At 62.0% G+C, this 13,925-nt stretch overlaps 1 protein-coding gene across 1 annotated transcript; it reads left to right on the top strand.

The window, feature by feature from the left end:
* Positions 1-1,406: 1,406 nt before the first annotated feature.
* LRRC47 (leucine rich repeat containing 47) lies at positions 1,407-12,661 on the top strand. The gene is made up of 7 exons (XM_019836048.3): positions 1,407-2,056; positions 7,398-7,856; positions 8,706-8,822; positions 9,358-9,473; positions 10,023-10,125; positions 10,435-10,524; positions 10,680-12,661. Exons 1-7 carry the CDS (start codon positions 1,433-1,435, stop codon positions 10,926-10,928), a joined length of 1,758 nt encoding a protein of 585 aa, XP_019691607.3. The 5' UTR covers positions 1,407-1,432; the 3' UTR covers positions 10,929-12,661.
* The last annotated feature ends 1,264 nt before the right edge of the window (positions 12,662-13,925 follow it).

Here is a 13,925-nt window from a genome sequence, read left to right as displayed (position 1 = left end):
AGCGCTTGGATGGCGTGGCTCCAGCAGGACGCAGAGCACGAGGTCCTGCAGGTTCTGAGCTGCAGCCAGCTCAGAAAGGAGGGCCAGATGCAGGCTCCAAGTTCTGCCCCCACTGATGCCTGTCCTTCACAGATGGAGTTGGTCGCAAAGGCAACCAAGGCAAAACACCATCTTTTCTCTGGGTGACGTGCTGCGGGGAGGGGGGCGGGTTCCCAATTAGCCCGAGGACCCCGCTGGAGAAAAATACGGCATGTTCACAATTTACTTCTAATACTAGACAGCAGACCATCCACAGCTGCCTGTCACGTGGATGAATCCCAAAGGCACGGTGTGGAAGGAAAGCAGCCAGGCTCGGCGAACACCCTGCACATCACACAGGAAGCGCTGATGTGTGGTGTCCGGGCCCAAGAAAGCCACGCCCCTTGGGGCACCAGGGGGCTGAGGAGACGCAATAACCTGTTTCTTGTGCATGATGGCTACACGGATGTGTTCAATTGGGGCAAAATTCAAAGTGTGCACACTTTTCTGGGTGTAGATCACACTTCAATACAAAGTTCAAAAATTCCAAAACAAAACGAAGCAACGGAACCCCCCAACCCCTGGGGTGGGGCGTTAATGAGCAGAGGGGCAGCTACCCTGAGCTCGCACTCCCCCTTCCCTTCTCCAACGCCCCAGCTGGCGTGGTGCCTGACCAGCGAAAACTGACCCATCCCCAAGCACCTTCTCAACCCTGCCACCCACTCAACACCTGGGAACTGGGGGCCATCCCGGGCCGACCCGCAGCCCAGACCATTAATTAGGCCAGAATCTCTCTCTAACCAGGGGCCAGGCCTCCGTCATTGGTAATCTCCCGCTTCTGATGCGAGAGCCACTCATCTGTGGACGACACAGCTGCCCCGGGTGCTGGTGCAAACCAGGAGATTCGATCCCAGACCCCTGTGCGAGGGCGGACCTGGGGTGGAGGGGCTGTCGGGGCGATCAGGGCGCGGCGCCAGACCCGGGGAGACGAGCGGGGCGTGGGGCCGGACCGGGGAGGGGGTCGCGCGGAGCGCGGGGCGAGACCCACGGGGCGATTGGGGCGCGGGGCTGGACCCGAGGGGCGGTCAAGGGCGATCAGGGCGAGGAACCGGACCCGGGGCAGCGCGAGGCGAGGGGCTGGACCCGGGAGGCGGGTCGCCTCCCCAGGACGCGCCGCTCCGCTACGGTGACTCTTCGAGGTGCGGCCTCCGGAGCGCCGGCAAAGGCCCTCGGCCGCCAGGAGGCACCTCTCTGCCACTCTTCCCCGGTAGGCGCCCGCCCCGCCCCTCCTCGCTTCGCTCCGCCCCCCGCGCGACCAGTCCCGCCCCGCGCGTTCTCTCCTCCCGGCCCGAGCCGGAAGTGACGCGCCGTGCCCCGGAAGTGCCCCGGGAACTGCAGCGGAAGCGGCGGCGTCATGGCGGCGGCGGCGGCGGCCCCCGTCCCCGAGGCCTGGCCCGAGCTGGAGCTGGCGGAGCGCGAGCGGCGGCGCGAGCTGCTGCTGACGGGGCCCGGGCTGGAGCAGCGGGTGCGCGCGGCGGGCGGGCGGCTGCCGCCGAGGCTCTTCACGCTGCCGCTGCTGCACTACCTGGAGGTGAGCGGCTGCGGGAGCCTGCGCGAGCCGGGTCCGGGCCTGGCGCAGGGCCTCCCGCAGCTGCACAGCCTCGTGCTGCGGCGCAACGCGCTGGGGCCCGGCCTGAGCCCCGAGCTCGGCCCGCTGCCCGCGCTGCGCGTGCTCGACCTGTCCGGCAACGCGCTGGAGGCGCTGCCGCCGGGCCAGGGCCTGGGCCCCGCCGAGCCGCCGGGCCTCCCGCAGCTGCAGAGCCTCAACCTCAGCGGCAACAGGCTGCGCGAGCTGCCCGCCGACCTGGCGCGCTGCGCCCCTCGCCTGCAGACCCTCAACCTCACCGGCAACCGCCTGGACTCCTTCCCCGCCGCGCTCTTCCGCCCCGGCGCGCTGCCCCTGCTCAGCGAACTGGCGGCCGCCGACAACTGCCTCCGAGAGCTCAGCCCCGACATCGCCCACCTGGCCTCGCTCAAGGTCAGCGGGGACTGCGAGCCGGGGCCCTGGAGGAGCGGTGGGGAGGGAGCTGCTCCCGGGCGAGCCGTCCCGGGGACGCCGCAGTCCCAGCCGCCCTCCCTCCCGTGTCCGGGCTCCCCATCCTCGCGTGGTTGCCCCAACAGCAGCGCCCCACGCCTAAATTTCTGTGTCTTCACGCATTTGTGAAATGATTCAGTGACTCTGGGCGGGGGGGGTACCCAGGCAAGGCCCGGAGATGTGATTTACCGGGATTTCGCATAATGCCACACGGTGTGATTTCCTGTATGCTGTTCCCTTCACCCCGACGACCGCCTTCTAAAGTAAGAGTTGTTATTCCTGGTTTAACGAAGGCCGGAAGGGGTTGCCGAGTCCACAACAAATCATTTGGGCTTTTCTCTAGATTCCGTTGTCCAGAGGCTGCTAACGTACTCCCGTTAGGTCTGCAGGCACCAGCGTAATGCTTGGCTGAGACAGGTGTGCAGGAGAGGGGAGGATGGACATTGCAGAGCCCTGCCCTAACTCCAGTCTTGAGGCCCCTGGGCAGCCCTCTTTCCCCGTGTTCCCTTTTCCTTTCGTTCTGAAAAAAGCAGGTCTTTGTTTGTTTTTGCTCCTACTTTTCATCCTTTTCATGCAGACCTTTTTTTTTTTTTAATGTTTATTTGAGAGAGCACGTACACACAGGAGAGGGGCACAGAGAGAGAAAGAATCCCAAGCAGGTCTCTGGGCTCAAATTCCCAAACAGTGAGGTCGTGACCTGAGCTGAGATCAAGAGTCAGGCATTTAACTGGCTGAGCCCCCCCGCCCCCCCGCCGGGCACCCCATGCAGACTTTTTTTAAGCAGTAAAATGTGTATACAGTTTAGCAACTGATCTATTTCCAGCCGAAGTTACTCTTAAGGTGTTGCCACCTGATTTTACAAACATGTATGTCTGTGTAAAGATGTGTCTGCAAGTGTGCATGAATATGTGTGCACGTGTGTGTGTGTAGTTAAGAGAAACAGACGAGGCCTCTCAGCAGAGTGCTTGCTGGCATTTCCAGAAGAGGCTGTGGGGGGTGCTCCTGGGACCTATTGGTCACCCCCGGCTATAAGGCGTCCCTTTATGGCAGAGGTGTGACGGGTGATGTACAACGCTGCTCGCTCGGGTCTGTTCGGTCTCTTGGTTTTCCAGAAGGTTGACGGGCCAGGTGTGTAGCCAAGCGCGGTCCCTCGAGGGCAGGATCGGGTGTTGTACTTCACCGGAATCGCTTGCCAGTGTGTACGACTGCTTCGTTTCAGACGTTCTGTACCGCGTCCGTGGTGCCCACCGGTGACGCGTGTGGCCTTTATTGTGTGCAGACACCTGCATCCAGGTCAGGGTGCGTCTCCTCTGCTGAGCCCCCTGGCCTCCTCCACTCTGGCCGCTGCTAGGCCCCCATCGGCTCTCCTCCCCACGAAGACCCCTGTGTCTTGGGGAGGGTCGTGCCAGAGCCGCTTGGAGTCCCTCTTGGACTCAGCTGTCCTTCAGGGGCCTCTCTGAAACGATGCCTCCGTGAGGAGAGGTACCAGATCCGTGCGAGGCCGCGTTGCCCTGTGTGCGCGCTGGGGTCCTGAGTACAAACATGTTCTCGTCCTTGTGGGTGCTGCGGGGAGGCGGCCTGGGTGGAGAACTGAGCTTACAGGCGGAGGTGGGGGTCCCCTCAGCGTGTCCTGGCATTGCTGCCGGTTCCTGCACCTGTGAGAGACTGGGGACGGCCACAGTGCCATGAACAGGGGCGGTGGTGCTGCGGTCACCGTGACTGAGGACCGTGCCAAAACCTTGTGGCCAAAAACAACACCAGTCATGTCACGTGCTGCCCGTTTTCCATCCCGGGCTTGCCATAGATCACGTGTGCTCGGGGCTGGGCTCCGCTGCGATGCTGTGCCGGCTCCTCTGGCCCCATGTCATCTCGCCACCTCTCCCCGCGCGGCAGGGTGGCCCAGTTCTCCGACCACAGGGCTCCTTGAAGAAGGGGCTTGGAACCAGCACCCTGGCTCCCACTGCACCCACTGGTTAAGCGAGTGAGCCCAGTCCAGATTCGTGGGGAGACGCCACACAGGATGTAAATGCCCAGAGGCTCGGTTCCACGGGGGCCACCAGAGTAGCATCCCACGGGCCCCCACTTGTCCCCTCACTTCCCCTGAGGCAGGGAGATGCGTGCCTCATGCACCCTCCCCCAGGAAGCTGCCCCGGATGGGGGCCCCAGACCCTCTTCCCCACTCCCGCCACCTGGGACGAGGGAGCCCGAGAGACCACTGCGTATCCACTGTGCCATAACCTCACCACCTACTTAACTGCCCGGACCCAGCCCGCCCTGTCGCCGTCCTGCTGTCTGGCCATCCAGCTTGGCTCCCCATGGGAGACCTAAGAGAATCTGGAGTGGTTTCTCCTGGTGGCATGTGTCCTTGCTCTGGGGTTCTGTCACCTGTGGTGCACCAGGGATGATGACCCATTGTGTCACCCTTGCCTTTGTCATAGGCGACTGACTCAGGCTGGGGCGCTGGCCTTCAGGGCTGACAGAGGAATGGGCCTGGCAGCTGGAAGCCGGCTGGAAGGCCACACCGGCCAGGCCTCCCCCTGTTTCGAGGCCCGTGCTCACTGGGACCGTCCATGTGGCTCACAGATGGGACTCCCACTGTGGTCAGGTTTCCCAGAGAAACCAAACTTTGCATGTGAAACCCCTGTCCAGCCCCAAGGAGCCCTTCGTCCATCTCTATCTTTTCAGCAGGGCAGAGGTGACAGGCTCACTGGGTGCCCGGGTCACGTCCAGGTCCCCTTGGCCAACACGCCCTTGGCTGACATGTTGTTTTCGGTTCGCCCATTCGCCCAGCCGGGGATCTAGGACCCCCCACCCCAGCAGCACATCCCAGCAGAAGGGATGTTCCCAGAAGGCAGTCAGCGGCCTCACCCAGGTCGGAGATGTTTGTGTTACCGGCAGGAAGGGAGTAAGTGGGCGTCCTCATGGGTCGGCTCCAGGCAGAGGCAGGTTCCTGGACGCCACTCCCTTCAGCCTCTGTGCATTTTGTACCTTTTGGGGATTGGCACTTACAGTCCAGACTCCACTTCCTCCGTCGGAAAGCAAGACCGTCTGTTCCCCGGTCCTGCGTGATTTCAGCCGCGTACAGGCGTTACCTGTCATCTCGGCGTCTCCTGAAGGTCCTGTCTCCCATTAGTGTTGCTTTTCTAGGCGTGAGACCTCATGGAGTCTGCTGCTGTGGTGCCCAGTGCCAACGGAGCGCAGGCTTGGTGTGGGGGCGGCTTGTCCTCTTACGTGCAGGTGTCCGCATCTCTACAAGGCCCCCACCTCTAGAGCCTGGCACAACTTCCCTGATCTGCTGCTTCCTCCCCTCCCTGTTTATACTCCCACAGGGTCGCGGCACAGGGCCTGAAATGTCCATTATTCGGTCATTGTTGCCTCTGAAGGCAGAGCTCCCCCGCCCCCCCCAGTAACCCCACACCTTTGTCCTCTGTGGAGACCTCCCCGGCCTGCAGAGGCTGTGGCTGAAGTGGCCGGGCAGTGAGGCCCCGTCCCCCAGTCTCCCCTCCTTGCCGGCTCTTCCTCTGCTACCTGCGCGCTCCGTCTACCCGGCTGGCTGGTTCCGTGCAGCAGTGAGGGCCGTCCCAGTGCAGTCCTTGAGCCGGCCAAAGCCCCCTGGACAGTGCGGCCGACTCCAAAGCTGGCATGTGAGGGGGGGGAGGCGGGCTGACCTCAGAATGTCAGCCTCTCGCTGCCACTCAAAAGCCTCCGTGTGGCAGAGACTGGGACAGGCCGTGATACAGTCCATTCGTCCCCCACTCCCATTCCCACTTAAGCCGGGGAGAAGGGCCCAGTGAGGCACGAAATGGGCACAATTGTACGAAATTGCGTTGCCCACAGCCTCTCAGGCCCCTTGGTCCCCCAAGGTGACTAAAAGCCATGCCTCCTTTCCTCGTCCCCATCCTGAGTGCAAGATGGGAGCCTGCCACCCTGCTGAGGCCCCAGCATAGCCTTTAGAGGCTCCTCTACGACACCGTCCCTTCCCCCAGCTCTGACCCCCTCCTCCACTCTGGCTCCCCGGCTTCTCGGCAGTTTGATGGCCTGAGCCAGGACAGCTCTGTTGGTAACTGAGTCTGTGAAGTTCCGTCCAAAGCCCTCTGTACCAGCCAAAGTGGAGGCATCTTCTGGATCATCAGAGCCCCTGCCCCCTTTCCAGTTCGTGATGAAGTCTGTCACCCTCTTTATCCGGGCCCATTAACATCCCAGCCAGAACCAGGACTGGTCAGCAGTCTCGCCCACCAAGTGTGAGCTCTTGCCGTAGGTTTGCGTGCAGATGGCTGCCTGCCGGTGTGGCTTTGACCCTGGGTGCAGTCCAGACAGGCCCCCTGTGCCCCAGAGCTCTCCCCAAGCCGCCCTCCCCCGCGCTCACTCCAGCTGACCAGATAGGAGGGTTTCTTCCGAGGCCCTATGCCCCCTGTCTGCTCTTAGCCGTGCCGAGCAAGGCCAGGCCAGAGCTTCCCACTGGGCCAGGAGGAGAACAAGAAAGGGGCTCTGTGCACGATGCCCCGCGCTGCCTGGGAGGAGACCAGAGGGGACAGCGGCTGGCCTCTTCCTGGGGGGCCTGTCCTCTACCCGGCTGCAGAAGGGGAAGCCGAGACCCCACGACCAGAAGATGCTGCCTCAGTGTCCTGGGGTCTGACCTCGCTCCTTAGTGTTCCTCCTGCCCCGCCTGACCCCTCAGGGCGGCCCCTTGGTAACACGTCCCTGGGCTGCTGATTCCCGCACATGGTTTTGTCAGAGCCCAGGCAGCAGGAGCGGCGGTAGGTTCTTGTGCGGCTTCCGTGCGCCTCTTGAGGCTGCGACACCCCTCCCTGGGTCCAGACGCAGGCCGAGAGCAGGCCAGGGTCGGAGCCGCTCTGCCGTTTTGTGCACGCAGAGTTGGAGCACCGTGCACCGTGTTCCTGCATGAAGGGTGATGCCGTGTTCTGTTTAGTTCGTCTAATTTTAAAAATCTCAGCACCATTTTGTGGGGAGCGTGTTTCTGAAGCACGCAGTGTTCATGACCGCACGTTCTCCGTGTCCTGTGCTCCTCCTCTAACCTTGTCCATTGGGACAGTTGTCACAGGGAACTTGCAGGGGAGCAGGAAGAGGAGGACAGGCGTTCTGTGGGGACCGTTGGCAACCACCGCCCCCCCCCCAGCCCCCCGCCCTCCTCAGGGCTGCTTGGTGGCGGTAGCGGGCGTCAGTCTGGGCACAGACCGCGGGGCGGGCGGGGGTGCTGGAGGAGGCGGCACGGCCCCGTGGCTGGGTGGGCTGCTTGTGACCGGGTCCTCTGTGTCCCTCGCAGACGCTGGACCTCTCCAACAACCAGCTCAGCGAGGTCCCGGCAGAGCTGGCCGACTGCCCCAAGCTCAAGGAGGTCAACTTCCGGGGGAACAAGCTGACGGACCGGCGGCTAGAGAAGATGGTCCGCGGCTGCCAGACCAGGTCCATCCTGGAGTACCTGCGCGCCGGGGGCCGGGGCGGCGGGCGGGGCGGGGGCAAGGCGCACGGCCCGGAGAAGGAGGAGGCCCGCAGGAGGCGTCGTGAGCGGCGGAGGAGGGAGAGCGGCGAGGCGGAGGACGAGGAGGTGGGCGACGCCGGCCGGATGCTGCTCCGGGTGCTGCACGTGTCCGAGAGCCCCGCCCCGCTGACAGTGCGGGTCAGCCCCACGGTCAGGGACGTCCGGCCGTTCATCGTGGGGGCCATCGTGAGGGGCCTAGACCTGCAGACGGGGAACGCGCTCAGACGGCTCCTCACCTCCCAGGTGGGTGTGTGCGGCCTGCGGTGGGGGGAGGGGCGAGGTGGCCCGGTGTCACGCTGTGCATGGCGGGACCTGGCTCCGGGCACGGGTGAGGATGACACCCGCCGGGTGCGCCCCAGGGCAGGTCGGACCTGGGCCTCGGGCCCAGGAGGCTGCCTGCCTGTCAGCTCGTCCGGAGAGACCCTTCCAGGCCTGCCTCATTTCTGAAGGCTTTGTTGCGATGGGAGATGAGCGTTTCCCGAGTTTCTGACGTCTTGGGGGTTGGGATTTGGGGTTTCTGTAATGAATTGCACAGTTGGTTTCGTAGAAGACAGTACGGAGGTCGTCAGCACTGGCCAGCCTGCTGTCGTGTGAGCTGTTTAGTTTTTGTTCGGGTTTTAGCTAGACGAACTTCCTGATTTGTTTTTGTATGCAGTCTGCCAGCTTTTAAAGTAAAAACCCCATCTTTGGAGTTTGCAGACCCCCCCCCCCACCAGTGTGGCCCGTGGGGACAGAGGCAGCTTTCTGGAAGCTCATGTTCAGGGAGGAAGCAAAGGGCACTCCCAGCCGGGAGTTTAAAACCCAGAGATCGGTGTTTTGGAAGGAAACCATGCTGGGGATAGTTTTCCTTTTAAGTCCTACTTCTGTTTATTCAGTCATAAATTCTAGTTCAAGGAGGGTTCTTTGAAGTCTCAAATACTCTGTTCCAGAGTTAGAGAAACAAGAAATTCTGCCAGTAAACAGATAAGATAATCGTCCAGGGAAGTTTCCACAAAATACATTTTTGGCTGGGGAGGCCGAGGGGGAGGCCAGGGGGGCAGGGCATCGGGGGCAGGGCGCTGAGCTCTGGGTGCCTCGGGCCGTGTGTTGCAGACCAAGCTCCACGAGGAGCTCTGTGAGAAGAGAACGGCCGCCACCATCGCCACCCACGACCTCAGAGCCGTCCGCGGGCCCCTGCTGTACGACACCCGCCCGCCGCAGGACCTCAAGGTGACGCCCTGCGCCCCTCCCTGCCTGCCACTGCAGCGGCCCTGTCCGCGTGCCCCCCTGACAGGTGCGCTCTGGTGACGCCAGTTCTGAGATAGAATCTCAGGCTGCTCCTGGCGGGTTCGTCAGGCCCGTTGTAAAAGTGAACTCCTCAGGGAAGGTAGCAGCCGGAAAGTGGTTTCCTTCGTGTGGTCACTTTTAAGCAAAACTTGTGGTTTATAGCAAACCGCAAAACCCCTCGTGTGGAGCTGAGCTTCGTGGGCCTGGCTGGTCCAGGTCTGCCCCCTCCCTCGGGTCGCCCAGGGGCCGCAGGCCTGGGAGACGCCGTCGTTTGTGGGTGGCCTGGAGGCTGCGCTCCGCCTTGAGGGGACGAGTGGTGGTGAGGTCCCCGAGGGGCGCTCATGCGTGCCGGAGAGGGGCCCCGTGGTCACAGGGCTCCCCGAGGGAGAGCCAAGAGGGGACGTTGATACCAATGGCCCAGTGAGCACAGGAGGCCCCCCCCCCCCCCGGAGCTCACGGAGCAGTGTCCGCCCCACAGATCGTCCCCTTAGGGCGCAGAGAAGTCAAGGCCAAGGACCTGGTGCGGCAGCTGCAGCTGGAGGCCGAGGAGCACAGGAAGCAGAAGAAGAGGCAGAACGTCTCAGGCCTGCACAGGTCAGCGGGCATCCCCTCGGGGCGCTGTCCCCACCCCCGCTCACTCCCAGGCTGACTGGCGTGCATCCTTCTCCTCTTCTCCTCCCCGATGTTGAGAAAACCTCCCAGACCTCATTCCCCAGGCTATTAGGGACTCTTGCCTGGGGTGAGAGCAGCGCTGCTAGGCCTCTCCTCTCGAGGGCCCCGGGGCTCAGATGCCACTTGGGGAGAACAGTCTTTCTCAGGTGCAGGCTCTATGGCCTGGAGGGACAGCGGGGTCCACGCCGGATGCACAGGGACACGGGAGGGCACTGTGGTCACCCCCTAGTTCTGTCCATGTGGCGCGGGGCACAGGTTGGTGAAGGGCGACCTGTGGCCACAGAACCAAGAGGGCATCCAGCCTGCCGGCCACCGTTCCCATGTGAGCACAGGCTGTAGAATGTCCTTTGTCCAGAGCTGAGGACACATTCCCTGGTGTTGCACCGACTTTGTGTAAAGAACCGATTTGTCCGGGCCTCTAGGCACGTTTTCTCGTAGTGTCGTCTCCACTCTGTGTTTCCTCCCTCACAGGTACCTGCACTTACTGGACGGTAAAGAAAGTTACCCCTGCCTCGTGGATGCAGATGGCGATGTGATCTCCTTCCCGCCCATAACCAACAGCGAGAAGACGAAGGTAGGCGCCGTCTGCACATGCGCGTCCGGGGCTGTTTCACGTGCAGACTTAGCACAAGCGTCAGTCGTCCAGTGACGTGATGTCCCGTGGGACGGACGCGCAGGCCTGAGAGCCCGGGCCGCTTGCACAGAGCGTCCCCGTCACACTCAGTGCCGCACCAAGGGCCCCCGTGTGCACGGCGTTCTGGCTCATGCCTGTCTTCGGGAAGGGGACAGACACTGTCTTAGAGGCTTTTTTTTGGAACAGTTGCTGGCGTCTTACTTTCGACAACTTTATTCTTTTCTGAAATCCTTGTCATTTCCTTTTCAGATTAAGAAAACCACCTCAGATTTGTTTTTGGAAGTAACAAGTGCCACGAGTCTACAGATATGTAAAGAGATCATGGACGCCCTGGTGCTGGTGAGCCGGCCTCATCATCTCGCCCCGTCGGCGCTCTGGCCGCGAGGCACAGATGACATGTGTCGTCCCCCCCCATCTTCCTGCCACCCCTCGCATGGCTGCCTTTGCTGCGTATCTTTCCTGATCACCTCTAAAAAGATGTTTTTCTTTTGCAGAAAATGGCAGAAATCAGCAAATATACTTTAGAAAATAAAGAGGACGGATCCGTTTCAGATACTGAAGCCGACGCACTTTCTGGACAGCTTCCGGAGCCCAGCGCGAACGCAAGTGCAGACAAGGCTGGGAACGCCTCCCTGGTGGTGGAGCAGGTCCGGGTGGTGGATGAGGAAGGGCACCTGAGGGTGGTGTACCCCTCCAAGACGGACCTGGGCTTCGCTGCTCCCCACGTGACCGTGATCCGCTGAGCCCCGGGCCGCGGCGGGGCGTGTGTGCGGTGCTGTTACGTTGTTTGTTAAGTTTCACCTCGGTGGTTTTTAAGATGCGCGTCCCTTGCTTTTCCAGACGATTCTGTCACAGATGATGCCGTGTTGTCGCGTGCTTAGGTGACTTTGCCTTTCGGCACCAAACTGATTGTACTAACGCTTTGTATGAAGTTTCTCAAATACTGGAGTGAGCCGTTCAGGATGTTTGTTCCGAAATCACGTAGACACAGCGACTGACGTCATTCAGGGGAGAAAGACACTGATTGGTTTTGCTATTCAGATCTAAACTGGGAAGCTGAACAATGTGCGTTTTGCAGAACCACACAATTATTTTTCTACGATACAGCAGCTTTTAAAATCGCACCGAACCAGTAGTGCAGCTTAGAGGCCTGGAGTGACTCCATGTTCCTAGCTGGCCACAAATCATCTTTTTATGAAAAGAATATTTTTGTGTGATCTTGGAATTGGCAAAGGCATTTTTCTTAATACTGTGGATGCTTTAGGGGTAGAGCCGCACAGGTCCCTCGTGCGGCCCTGGCAGGGCAGAAAGAGGATCGGGGCTTTGCTCGCTTGTGCGCTTGCACCACAGGGACGGGCAGATGTCGGAACATGCAGCTCAGGGCCAGCATGCAGGTTTCCAGCACAGAACAGGCTTCACAGACGCACGGGACACCTCTGCCGTCAGCTGGCCCAAGGACGGACAGTGGCCATGGCCGCATGAGGGGTGAACTGTTGTGCAGCATCTTGTGTTTTAGGGATTTCCAGTTTTGAATGTCTGGGCCCATAGACCACCAGTGAGTGAGTGTGTGTGTGTGTGTGCACGCGCACGTGCGTGTGTGTGTTTACGTGTGTGAGCACACACACTCCTCCCTGGAGGCAGAACGTGCTTGAAGCCAGGCACCAGCCGGCCACAGAGTAGGTGGGTTTTACTGGCCTCTGCCTCCTAGGCGGCCTGGATGTCAAGAAACTGCCTCCCTGGCTTTTGTCATTTTCTGACTCCGTCTGTTTCGTGTTCTGTGACTTGCAAAAGACGAGCCGTGTGTTCTGCTGATTTGGGGAGCATTTGCAAGAGGCACGCTGAACCCAGGCCCTTAGCCACCAGGACCAGACACGTGTGAAGCTTGAGCCTCCTCCTGGGGGGCGGGGGGCACACTCACAAAGCCACACGGTTCTCTCAGAGCTCAGCCAACCTGCTTTGTAGGACAGGACCCAGCTGCCTTGAGACCCTGTCCCGGCTGTGGTCACCTCCAAGCCTTCCCATTGGCCCCTGAAGGCGGCGGCTGCTGGGCTGGGCTGGGCCGGGCTGAAGCAGGTGTACCAGGGTGGCTCTGCCTGGTCTTGGGAACCCCAGACCTGCCAGATGTCTGTGTTGGTGGCTCTGGCTTGTCATCTCATGAGCCTTGGGCGATCGGGACAGCAACTGCTGGCACCGTGGCCGGCTCGGGGTCTGTGGCTGGGCCACGGCCGAGCGGTTCTCTTGGCTCCTGGCACTCGGTTCCGTGGCCAGGCCCTGTCTGGTCTGTGACCTTGCTGACGTGGACGGAGACGCCAGCCCCGCCGCCTGTGATCCAGCTCAGCCCCGGGTGAGGTGCTGGATGTACTCAACTCACCGCGGAAAGAGGATGGTCTTCCCTTGGCCGGCCCGACCCACTCATAAACCCGGACACTCTTTCTCTTTGCCAGTGCGGCCCTCTAATAAACATTTAATAAGAACATCTCCGCCCCTCCCCAGTGAAGCTTTTCCTGCCAGTATCTCAGGGAAGTGTCTGTGGGGAAACTGAGGACCTGGACCCACCCCACCCCACCCCCGCCTGCCAGCAAAGAGCAAGAGGCACTGAATCATCACAGTCTCAGCCCGGAGAGGCTGCTGGGCTCTCCAGGCCTGGAGCAGGGTTGGGGGGGGGGGGCGGACCCCCACCCAGGGGCAAGATGGCTGGGCGCCACATCCCTTTCCCAGCATCCTCCCCTACCCCCCGGGGCCAGGAAGGGGGCTCCCCAGGGGGCCGTGGGGCAGGAACCACCACCTCTGTTGCAGCCAATCCAGCTCTGGCCAGGCCCAGGGACCACACCTGGGCGGGGGGAGGGGTCGTGTGCGCCAGAGGCCAGGCTGCTCAGGGAAGGGGACGCTGTGTAGGGAATGGACTGTGCACCCCACTCTCACCCGGGGGCTTAGGGGCCTCAGGGCACACAGGGCATGAAGGCTGCATCAAATGGCCCATCATCTGTCCCCCGTGGGGACCCCCAGTCCAGGGAGTAGGTATGTGGACCCCCAGGGCTCACTGGGCGGGGCTAGATGAGCTGCACAGGCTGAGGGCACCTCCCTCCCCTGATCCCAGCAGCACCCACGTGCCTGGACAGCACCTGCTCACTGCCCCTCCTTACCCCACCCTATCCTCCCCGTCCCTCCCCCGCCCACTGTACTCCAGCCTTGTCCCCGGCCAGTTCCATCTGACCTGCCCTTCAGCAGACCCACTCCGTCCTGCCCTCGGGCTGCCCAGGGAGCATGACCCCAGAGCCTGCAAGGCATTTCGGGAGCTAAGGAGGCCAGAACGGCCGTAGAGAGAGCAGCCGTGGGCCTCCTTTCCGTCCAGCACCCCAGCCTGGCTCTCGGCAGCAGCTACACCCAGCTTCGGGGATGCCCAGCCCCTGCACCTCAGGAGCAGAGTGCCAACCTCCTGGAGTCCACGGAGGCCATGCAGCCCAACTGAGCCCCACCCCCCCAGTGCCCACCCTGTGGTGGCTCCAGCTGGGGCACCAGAGTTGGGCTGGACAGACGTGGGCCTGCAGTGTGGAAGCCCAAACAGGGCTGGGAGGTGGGGTCTTTTGGAGACAGGTGCTGAGCCCCAGAGATGGGGGGCTGGCTGGACCAGACCCTCTGCCGCTGTCCCCTAACCAGCTTTCCTTGCCCCCAGCCCACAGCCGATCGCTACTGAAGCATCGCTGCTTGGAGACCCCCCCCCCCCCCCCCCCCCGCCCAGG

This window comes from Felis catus, chromosome C1 (genome assembly GCF_018350175.1).
Source record: "Felis catus isolate Fca126 chromosome C1, F.catus_Fca126_mat1.0, whole genome shotgun sequence".
Lineage (NCBI taxonomy): Eukaryota > Metazoa > Chordata > Mammalia > Carnivora > Felidae > Felis > Felis catus.
Note: the sequence above shows the minus strand (reverse complement) of the source record. Positions and strands in the feature narration are given on the sequence as shown.

Excerpts from the sequence above, each read along its gene's own strand:
- LRRC47 (XM_019836048.3), top strand. The coding sequence starts at position 1,433 with ATGGCGGCGGCGGCGGCGGCCCCCGTCCCCGAGGCCTGGCCCGAGCTG. Across the intron at positions 2,057-7,397 it reads CCCACCTGGCCTCGCTCAAG|ACGCTGGACCTCTCCAACAA; the intron begins GTCAGCGGGGAC and ends TGTCCCTCGCAG. Across the intron at positions 10,126-10,434 it reads CCAACAGCGAGAAGACGAAG|ATTAAGAAAACCACCTCAGA; the intron begins GTAGGCGCCGTC and ends TTTCCTTTTCAG.